This window comes from Vicia villosa, unplaced genomic scaffold (genome assembly GCF_029867415.1).
Source record: "Vicia villosa cultivar HV-30 ecotype Madison, WI unplaced genomic scaffold, Vvil1.0 ctg.000063F_1_1_2_unsc, whole genome shotgun sequence".
In the NCBI taxonomy this organism is placed as follows: Eukaryota; Viridiplantae; Streptophyta; class Magnoliopsida; order Fabales; family Fabaceae; genus Vicia; species Vicia villosa.
In genome coordinates this window covers 192,744-203,586 of record NW_026704992.1, presented here as the reverse complement: position 1 = coordinate 203,586, position 10,843 = coordinate 192,744, and the positions used below count along the sequence as shown (strand labels likewise).

At 35.6% G+C, this 10,843-nt stretch overlaps 1 protein-coding gene across 1 annotated transcript; it reads left to right on the top strand.

Moving 5' to 3' along the window:
- Positions 1–1,002: 1,002 nt before the first annotated feature.
- LOC131623435 (uncharacterized) lies at positions 1,003–10,642 on the top strand. The gene is made up of 6 exons (XM_058894442.1): positions 1,003–1,518; positions 3,032–3,208; positions 3,465–3,590; positions 3,880–4,077; positions 5,256–5,420; positions 10,098–10,642. Exons 1-6 carry the CDS (start codon positions 1,252–1,254, stop codon positions 10,476–10,478), a joined length of 1,314 nt encoding a protein of 437 aa, XP_058750425.1. The 5' UTR covers positions 1,003–1,251; the 3' UTR covers positions 10,479–10,642.
- Positions 10,643–10,843: the final 201 nt, after the last annotated feature.

Below are 10,843 nucleotides of genomic sequence, written 5' to 3'. Positions count from 1 at the left end.
AGAAAACTATGCATTGAAACATAATGTAATATTCTTAGTGTGTATTAGGATCTTATGATGTAATTAATTAAGTTTACACATACTTGTGTAGAAGCATTATATTATAAACAAACCTTGTAAAATAAAACAGTTGTTTGTTCTTTCTAAAGGACTAGTTGGTCAGAAGCTTTAGGAAGGTTCTTAACAATTCTCATAAAGGACCAGTTGGTCAGAAGCTGTAGGAAGGTATTGTGTTCCTCAAAGGACCGGCTATGTCAGAAGCTTTGGGAAGACTAAGATGGTAGTCTTAGTAGTGGTTAGTCACAACAGTTGTTTGTGCAGATTGTAATCAATTCAATTATAGTGGCACGCTAGGAACAAACTATGTCTTGCGAATAAAATGATATATTCTTATACTTTGAAACTCATCACAATGAAGTATACTAATCTATTAACTAAATATTTTCTCAAGCATAATATATCTCATCCAACAAGAGCGATCACGTGGAATGCACACAAAGGTAGCAATATGATTTTGAATACTGAGAACTTGACATCAAAAACCTGATCTGTTATTCAGACTCCAATCTGCTATCAAACTTATCTCAAAGTCTGTTAATGCTTGACATCATTGTGACGTGATTCTTCACAATGTTAAAGATTTTTCTTCTAAGAAATGACAAGTTCAAATATTTCATACTTTTAGGGAGGTGAATGTTTGTGCAGACTACCTAGCAAAACATGAAACTAGTAATAATGCAGCGTATCGATCTTTTACGGAACTTCATATTAGAATCATCACTCTTCTGATAGTCGATTCTAGTGAAACTTTATTTTCTAGATAATTTTATGCTTTATTTTTTTTCCAAGGTAAAAATAAAATAAAAGAAAGAGATAAGTAGAAGAAAGAGATAGAAAAACACAAAATATTGAAATGAAGATAGAGAAGAAAAAGTTAAAAGAAAGAGTGACAAAGAGATAATAAAGGAAAAAGAAAAAAAAGGCAGTAGTATTTCTCATCATGTTAGAAAATAAATTATTTAATTTTAAATTTAAGTCGATGTAATAAACCCAGCCGCATCAAACTTGTACTACTTCCCATTGAATATTAATTTCCAGCGGTTCATGATCGGATCGGAATCCAATTACCACCACCTACGAAGATTCTGGAAGTGGCAGTTCCTCACAGTGCCAGTTTCATTTTTTTTCTAGTACGAACCATTTCGTGCAGAGATTCAATTGGATCCAGAAAATCGAGAGGTTGTTGAATCGATGGCGTATAGAAGAAAACAATACGGAACTTCCAAATCCTCTCCTTTGATTTTCGAAACCGAACCAATTCGAAACCCTAATCCTGTTACACCTTCTTCTTCGAACTCGAACTATGACGGCGTTGACACTTCTTCGTCTTCCCTTGCTGCTAAAGCTATCAGAGCTTCTTCGGCGCGGCGTGATTCTTCGCTCTCGTCTCTTTATGGTCACTCCAATCTCTCCTCTCCTCGTTCTCAACCTACTCCAACTGTTCCTCCCTCCGCAAAGGTCTCTCTCACTCTTTGGTTTTTGCTGTTTTTGTTCAATAGGTTTAACTATAGTAATGCAAATTAGACTGTATTGCTGATGATTATTTTTTCTAGTATATGATTTTTCAAGTATTGTTGTTGTTGATTTATGTATATAGTATAATGTTTTTTAAAGGTAGAAGAAAATTAGATACAGATCAAAATTCTTCTAAAAGCTCAAGTTAAAAAGGGAAGAACAGAAATGGATAGAAATACTTCAGTGTAGCAATGGTGTGTATGGCCAATTCAAAATTACTCCTCTAAGAATACATAAACTTTAAGGAAATTATTGAAAACCGGGTGTTTATAATTATTGCTCCTGTTTAGATTAGCTTCTAGTTTATGGGAGTATCTCACTATGAAGTATAGACACCTCTAGGAGTAGACATACAGTTGGTGTCTGACACTTGTATGACTCATGTCAAGCTTCATCACTCTTTAAATCATTGTGTGACACTTGTATGACATTCATTCTACATATGTCAGACAATTCAGACAAGTGTTTCAAAAAGCATTTGTTTTTTTTCTTTGCTTCAACACACCCTATACATTTTTTGGACAAATCTCACACATCTAAAAGGGATAAACATGTATTGAAGCAATGTATGTTATCAATGAAAAATTGAAGATGTTATTGATTCGAATATTTATATCTCTTTCAACAATAGATGGATAAATGAGGTTCAAATACTATCATATATGTAACAAGGTCGGTTTTTTATGTTTTTGACATTATTGGTGTCGAAGTGTGTGTCGTGTCTCGGTGTCCGTGTCAGAGTCCGGGCTTCCATCATAGGTATCTCTATCTCAACAGAAGTTTTACTAACTTACAAGAAATTTCTTATTGAAGTGAAGAAGTTAGGCGAGGGAGTTTTTGTATTAGATAGGGTGAAAAGGGAGTTTTTGTAGAAGTTAAGGTGTAGAAGTTGATTTCAACTTATGAGATATTAGGTACCAACTTTCTCTTTCTCTATAATAAATGCTTATATTGAAAGGTTTATTGAAACTAGCTCATAAACTCTATCATCTCCATTTCCTTAGAAGACCTCAAATCAGAAATGTCTGGCATTTATGATCAGTGTGTGTGTGTGTGTGTGTGTGTGTGTGACTATTTCTCTGATTATTCCTTACTTCAATTTTTTGTTTATTTTTCTTGTTAGACTGATTCTTTGGTTGATATTACCCATAACCCAGATGTGGAAGCTGCTTCCATTAATTGTTGATGTGCATACAGTTCTAGTTCTAAATTTGTTGTAATGCATAATTAGATGAGATATCTGCAAGATCTATTTGTTACAAATTATTATGCACATGTAACATGGAGTGAATGCTGATTTCATATGCATGCAGTGAAGATTGGAAATGCATGTCTAACATATGCTTACTTTTCTTTTTTGCTTTTCTCAATCTTTATTAGTCTCTGCCAAATGTATCATTCAGTTTCAAAATTTAGGCTAGTGTTGCTAAACTTACCATGGTGTTTGTAAATATAGGATTCAAGAGCTTATGAATATACATCTATGAAGAGATTGGATGAGTCAAAGAATGGATTTTGGGGTGTTCTTGCTAGAAAAGCAAAATCAATTCTCGAGGATGATGGTTTAACACGGGAATCTGAAATACCTGGGTCACCAAGATCACAATTTTCTGATGTAACATCTAGGGGCAAGGTGAGTTTATATATCTCTCTCAAAATCTAGGATGCTGCTTTGTAAATTGTATGTTATCCCTGGGAAAGAAATTGAGTAGTTTGATATGATTTCATTGGTCCGTAGATCCAACTCTTACTGCAAAGTACACAAAATGTGGGGGGGCCATATACAACCATGCACTTAATTTTCATACTCTTTCATATGACTAGTAATTAACTGCTTATTCATTATATTTGAACCGTAAAATTGTATGCTAGTGTCATTCTCTGTGCAGGGCCAAAATTTGAATCACTTAGAGGAAGAAAATCTCAAAAGAGACAGTCCAACAATTATTAGGGGATTAGGTGCGATCACATCCTCGCTTACTCAAATCGGTGGCACCATTGGTAAATCTTTCGAGGTGAGATTTGATATAGTATATTGTTGCTAATGTTTAGATCTATATTTTCATTCTCTATATTTGTGGCCGGATGGGATGTTTATCTTATTTCTACCTCGGTATTTTACTTATGCATTTGCCTTTTGGATCTAGGCTTATGTAATTGACAGTGATGGGATTATGGGAATGTTTTATAGTATGTTGTTTATCCTATGCTTTTGAATTTTAAGTGTAACTACATATTCTCCTACCCTCTTCCATAAGGATATGCTTTGTGATCTTATTATGCCCTTGCAATTCGTATCCGCAGGAAGGTTTTACAATTGTTGAGAATCGGACTTCAGATATCATTCAGGAAACCCGTAAACATATCAGGAAAAAGCCTGGAAACATTTCAGTACAAAATCAGGGAACAAACCATTCTACTACGTTGCAAGAACCCCAGATGCGGACCCAGAAGTCGCCAAAGCATGCAGACCAAGAACTTCAGCTGAAGGCATCTCGCGACGTAAGGTGGCAACTGTGTATTACTTTTTTATGTGGTAACCATACATACGGGGTTAAGTACTGTAGCAACAAATGTTAAACATTCTTGGTTTATGTTTATTTTTTAAAATTTATCTGTCACATTTTCATGTGTTTTTGCTAAAATATACTGCATTTTTTGTGTTGGTTGTGTTTTAAATATCATGGGCTATCAGATTCAGCCAATCCAAGAATTGCGATAGGATTAAAGTTAGAAAAATTTGAGCGGTTGTCTATTGAAGACTTAATATATGAATGATTCATCTATGCTATGAAACAAACACATGGATAGTACACGATACAAATTGACATGATACAGTGACTATTACACCTCAAAGTAAAAAGCACATTTACCTCAAAATATTAAGACTGCGTGTTTGTGCATGCTAATCAATATGGAAATATAGACATTTTTGCTACATGTTTAAATAAGTGTTAGTTACAACTTACACCGTTATTAATTTTTCATCCTTTTAATTCTTAAAATTGCAAATAATGTTGGAGTGTTGTTTGAGTGACCATGCCTGACATATGACAAAAGATAAGCAGCAGTGCTTTATAGTTGTCCAGTACATTTATTTACTACTGTAATTTTCTGATGCTAAAAGCTAATTTTTTCCTTCATCTAAGCCGAAATATACGCTAGTTTGACATAGGTTATATCACATTGCTAAATGATGCTTCTGTCTTCTGGTTTCGTTGAATATATCTATTAAATTCAACCATCTTTTCACCTTCTAATCACTAATTTTGTCTGTCATAAAATTAAGATGTGAACCTATTATCATCTGTAAATATTTTTGGGGGCTAAAGCTTACTCAGGGCCATGATTTTCCTAGGTCCATTTTATGGACATGAAGTCTGAAGCAAGAGTAATGCTATACTAGTATTTTGGTGTTAGTTTTCAGCTCTGTCTCAACTCATTCTTACTCTGGCCTTTACTGCTCTTATATACTATGTTTTTTATTCTTCCAATAACAAATAATTATGTTAATTTATTTTCTTTTCCTTTTAATGGTTTTTTTAAGGTAAAGGATTGTCATTAATATTCTTGATTTTATATATCCTTCCCAAAGGAAATGTTTATTTTGAGTAGGTTTGTTCATTTGTCAGAAGATATGAATGTCTTTGAAGCATTATTTACTATCTGGTTTTGTGCAGGTTGCAATGGCAATGGCTGCCAAAGCAAAACTGCTTCTTCGGGAGTTGAAGACTGTCAAAGCTGATCTGGCATTTGCAAAAGATCGATGTGCTCAACTAGAGGAAGAAAATAAAATCCTCCGTATAAATCGTGAAAGGGGAGATAGCCAAGACGATGATGATTTGGTATGCATCTTTTTTGTTTGCTGACTTCCTTCTTTTAGTTTCATTATGACCCTTGTCTTTCAGTGAGATAGATATTTAACGTTTATCATGTCATCTATTGTTCATTTCACATACTTCATATCTCCCTATGATATAGACAACTCCTACCTTTGCAAACACATCCCATGACTACAATTACATGAAACACATAGTGTTAGAAACCCGAGTCCGAGTAAGGGCCTGAGGATATAATGTACTAAAAAGGGTGGTAAGGGTATATGATTAATAAAGAGTGGGGTAGGCTGCTTAGTTGGCAGGTTATTTATGCTTAATAATATAAACAGTGATAAAGTGTGAGAAAATTGGAAAATACATCAATATTTATTTCCCTATTTTATTGTCTTCTAAGCAATTCTAGAGAATTCCATTATGTCCGTTTATTTTCCAATGTAACAATTTTCTCCTTAATTAAAGGAGATAATTGATTGTAATTAATTGTATTCTCTCTATAAAAACCAGCCTTGGGCTGAGGAATAAAGCATAAAAGCGCGTTTTACCTATTGTCTTTCAATATCGCGGTGGTCTTCCGCCCTCACACGCGTTGGTGTGTCTCAGATGAGCATAGCGGTGATAGCGGCCGGGATAGTGGTACCAAAAAGCGCCCTGTTCCGTGGTTGGAGCGGTGCGGCCGCTACAACTATGATTGGCCAAAAGATTACTGTACCCTTAAGTTTAGACCCTTTGCAGGGTTGTTTTGGGAATTTTGACCCAAAAACTCTAAATCCTTTCTTCTTCTACCATGCAACTGCGTATGATACTACGACTCATTCCTCTCTTCTGTATATGTTCGTGGCCCACCATTCTTTCTCTGACTGCACGACTCATTCTTATCTCTGCTCGCAGGTCAAGTTCTCTCTTTTCTTCTTTTTATTTCGATTCTTAGTGTTTTTGTCTTTCTTTACTTCTCTGCTTCTATTCTTCCTTCCTCTGTTTTTGTCTTTTCCATTTTGTTGATAATTAGCTTCTATTTCTTACTGTTGATTCTTCAGTCTTTATGTTTTGTTTCATGTCTTCTCTTCTCTTTTCTGTTGCTGTTTTTTTTCTCTTTATAATCTCTTTCATTTTCTACTCTTTTCTCCTCTTTTGAGTTTTATATTTATAAGTTTGTTTTGCTCAAGACTTGTGGCTTTTACTTCTAATTATGAATACTTCATGAAGTTTGAGTAATTTATTTCATTTTTCAGCAGCTGTGTTTTATTAATTTTATAATAGTTCCTAAATATATCAAATTGCGGCCGCCCTGCTCAATGCAACTGCTCTGTATCCAGGATTGACAACTATGGTTTTCAAAGTTTTGTAGAAAACAGTGAAAACAACTGTAGTAAATTGTTTTCTATACAAAGTTTTGAAAACAAGAAAAAATGGAAATATGGTACTTTTGTATTTGTTAGTGAAATTAAGAGAGAGATGGATCTAGAGAAATTAAGGGCAAAATGGATATTCAGCACAGTGGCTCTAGCGCTTGATTCAATTGCAGATTTTACTTTGATGAGAAAGGGATATCAAGGGGCCAATTGAGCAATTTACTATTGGAGTCTAAACCTAATTGGCCAGGCCCAAACTGATAGTGGTTTGCTGGAAAATGATTTTAGATAGGAAACACGTACATAATTTTTTAGAGTAGGCCATAGGGTCATCAATACTTAAGCCACTTGCTGGCTGAGTTTCTAATGCTAAGGCTGCTGGACTGCAATTTATCTCCGTCAACCAATGGGTCCTTGCCAGTTGTGTTATTGTGGGATAACAGAATCTATGCAGCAGCTATGATGTTCCAATGGAGATGGATTCAAGGAGAGAGAAGGAAGAACCATGTTTGAATGAGCAAGACGGAGACCGGAGGCTCGACTGGACGCACCTTCATGCCCGGAGGAGATGGCAACGAGTAGGACTCACATGGCGGAGAAGAAGCAGGCATGAAGCAGCGTTTGACGACGAGTTTTGAGAGATGGGGCGTTCTGGAAGAGTTGAGGTTGATAGTGGTTATCAGTCACTGGGAACGCCACTGTAGATGGTGATTGCGACAGCAGCAGTGGCAGATTTCGAATCTTGCACAGAGAAAAAGAATATTTGTTATATTCCCTACCTTATGGAAACTCCACAGCAGATTAGTGCCACGCCCAATCAAGCTCTAGATACCATGTTGAATTTATGATTATGTGTAAAAGATGAGAGAAAAATATTATTGATAATAGCTATTGACTTGTTACAAAAGATTCAATATAAATTCCTATTTATGGAGATACAGACTCAATCCTAAGTCAAGAACAAATCATGATATCAATAACTTATATCAATTTGATCTCTAATAGTAGACTCTCTAATCGTTGGTATCAACACAATCATTAGTCTTCCGTAGTTCCTTCACGTCACCAAAGTCAAGGTTGAGTCATTGGCACCAGTCATACATGCCATGTCCCACTTAAGTTATTTTACTTTCTGCAGTCCCAGTGTCCGGCCATTGCCAAGGTTGAGGCATCGGCACCAGCGCGGCAAGTCATTAATCTTTGGTAGTCCCTTCGCCTCACCAAAGTCAAAGTTGAGTTATTGGCACCCGTCATAGATGACATGTCCCACTGCTGATCTGTCTTAGTTCTAGATATAATGGGCCAAGATCTAGCCCGGGCACTTGAAAGAGTACTTGCAGCTTCTCTCTTAAAATATCTGCAACCTCCTTTTTTGGCTTTAATGAACCCATCTCAAGTGGACAAGCTCAAATGAGATAAGCAAATACGAGATAGGATATTGGGGCACTGCCCCTGTTTTTATGCCCAGAAAACAGAACAAAATCAGAAGATTTGGTTAAACAATCTGTTATTGCTCTTCTAGCATATTTGAAGCTTGAATTAACTATCTTAGAAGGTAATGTTAAAAAATTTACATTTTTCTGAGTCATATTTATTAAGCGGGGCTCTTTGCTTGCTGCACAGACCAAAGGCAGCTGTGAAATACTTGTCATCCTATTTTTGTGAAGTAAATTTAAAATCTAAAAGTTGAGGATTGATGAATTTGAAGAGATACATTTAGGACCCACTGTTGCCAAGAATTCTTCTCTTTAACACAATCAATATACTGTGTTGCAGTGTTGCATGGAGTAAATCTATTGGTTCTGGTGTTTTTGTGTCTTAAGTTTTTTGTCTCTACAAAACCAATTTTGCGAAATGAGTAAGAGTTGCATGTCTATGTTGTGAGATCTTGTGTTAACAGGGATGCTTTTTGGGAAACTAATTTGTTTGAGATGGATATGAAATATGTGCATGTTTCTCGGACGCCCGGGGATTGTTTTCAAATTGGTGCAAAAGCATACAGTCTTGTTTTGTGGAATCCAATGAAATAGGGGTATGGGAGTAAGGGAAACTTTGAACCTTCTTTTGACATGAGTGGTTTCTTGGCATTCATCTTTATAGATATGGAAACAAGAAATGAAAAAAATTCAACTTCCCTATGGCAGTTTTTGTTAATGAAGCCAATTGGAGAATGAATCTCAATTTCACGGGTTGCTCAATTTTGTATTCGATAGAGGCAAATTTTGGTGGTGGATACAAATTTTAGCCTTGAGGACGAGGCTGTATTTAAAGGGGTGGGTATTATAGAGATCCAACTGCGTAACCCAGAGAAAATGTAGTTAAGAGTGTGTTAACCGGTAAGGATATATAGTATATAAAGAGTGGGGTAGGCTCCTTAGTTGGCCAGTTTGTTATGCCTTAGTAGTGTAAATGATGAGCTGTGTGAGTTGTGATGGTGATGCAAGATTATTGAGTGAACTATCATAGTAGGCACAGGGAGTTCCCTTTTTCTTCGAGGAACTTGTCTTTGGGGTAGACTGGGATTGTTTCCCTTTCTACGGTTTTCTTTCTTCTTGAATCAATTAAATACAGTGAATTTCGGGTTCCCAATACATAATGCGAAGTCCAAGAGAACTGATGTTGGACATGAGCTGGTAAAACTATTTCTAGACATGAATTTTGGAGTACTTATTTTGTATAAAAGAAAAAAGTTACTATGAAAAGATGGGGCCAACGGGAACATGGTATGTCATGATTCCCTAAAGTTCGATATATTTTTACACATATTCTTTAGTTTTGCATATGTATAAGTTCTGTACAAAATATTTCTATTAACCGTTCTGCCGAGCCAAGAAAATTAGATCATAAGCTATTTTTATGTCTTTAAAACATTTAAAACAAGTGTTTGTCATAAAATAAGCCCGAATAAGCTCTCTCAGATGTCCCCTTAAACTAAAATTCCATTAGCATGTTTTCTAGATAATTACATAAGGTAAACACAAATTATTATGGCGTAAGTATCCAAAAGACTTGATGTATTTGGATTCCCTTCCTTTGTTATCCTTCACTTGTTTGTACTTTCTTTTTTCTCAACTCTAATTATTATTAAAGAAAACGCTTTTACCACTCCCTACTTCCCCTTCGAAGACACTCAAAAAGAATATAGAAGAGCCGTATCCAAATTTAGAATGATAGAATTTGAGTTTTTCCCAGCTCTGGTTCATATTTCAGTCTTGAGTCAGTTGATATGGTTACTTAGATTTTAACCACATTGCATGCTTGTGAAAAATGTTTTCGGACTATGCTCATTTCACCATAATATTCTGTATTTTAGTAATATCATTTTTCCTTACAGGTACGACTTCAACTTGAAACTCTTCTAGCTGAGAAAGCTCGCTTGGCCCATGAGAACTCCGTTTATGCCCGTGAGAATCGCTTTCTGAGGGAGGTTGTTGAATATCATCAGCTTACGATGCAAGATGTTGTCTACTTAGACGAGAGCAATGAGGAAGTCTCTGAAGTTAATCCTCTTAACCTACCCCAAGTGCCTATCAAGTCCCTAGATTCTATTACTCCATCTGCAACATCCCTATCATTGCCTTCAGAAGCCAAACTTGGCATGGGTTCAGAATTAACAGGAAGCATTTCATGTCCCATATCAGGAAAGAATGTAAAGGTTTCAACGAGTTCTGAAGGGACAAGCATCTCTTCTATAGCTGGAAAGGATATAAAATGACATGAAATTCTTCTATTGCAGTGGTGATGTAGCGGTTTTGATGCCTTTATGATTTGTCATTTGCATGTTGCTCATTTTATATATCTTGGGTGACATTAGCTTGATGTAATTTTGTACCTTATATTGTGTAACTTTATTAGTGTTTTTTAATTTTCTTTTTATAATACCAGCCTATATAACCCAAACCAGCTATTTTCTGTATAGCAATATTTGCCACAAGCCAAAATATATAGTTTATGTATATCAAAGTACTGTTATTTCTCTAGTTCACTTCGTCATGTGCATCTTAGTAATGCGTATTTGTTGATCTAAGTGAGCAAATAGTACACATTAGTGACAGTGATAGAGTACCAGTATTTGCTTAT

Bases quoted from the DNA above. Each gene is read 5' to 3' on its own strand.
- LOC131623435 (XM_058894442.1), top strand. From the start codon at position 1,252: ATGGCGTATAGAAGAAAACAATACGGAACTTCCAAATCCTCTCCTTTG. The intron at 3,591-3,879 runs GTGAGATTTGAT...TCGTATCCGCAG, and splicing joins CCATTGGTAAATCTTTCGAG to GAAGGTTTTACAATTGTTGA. The intron at 5,421-10,097 runs GTATGCATCTTT...TTTTCCTTACAG, and splicing joins GCCAAGACGATGATGATTTG to GTACGACTTCAACTTGAAAC.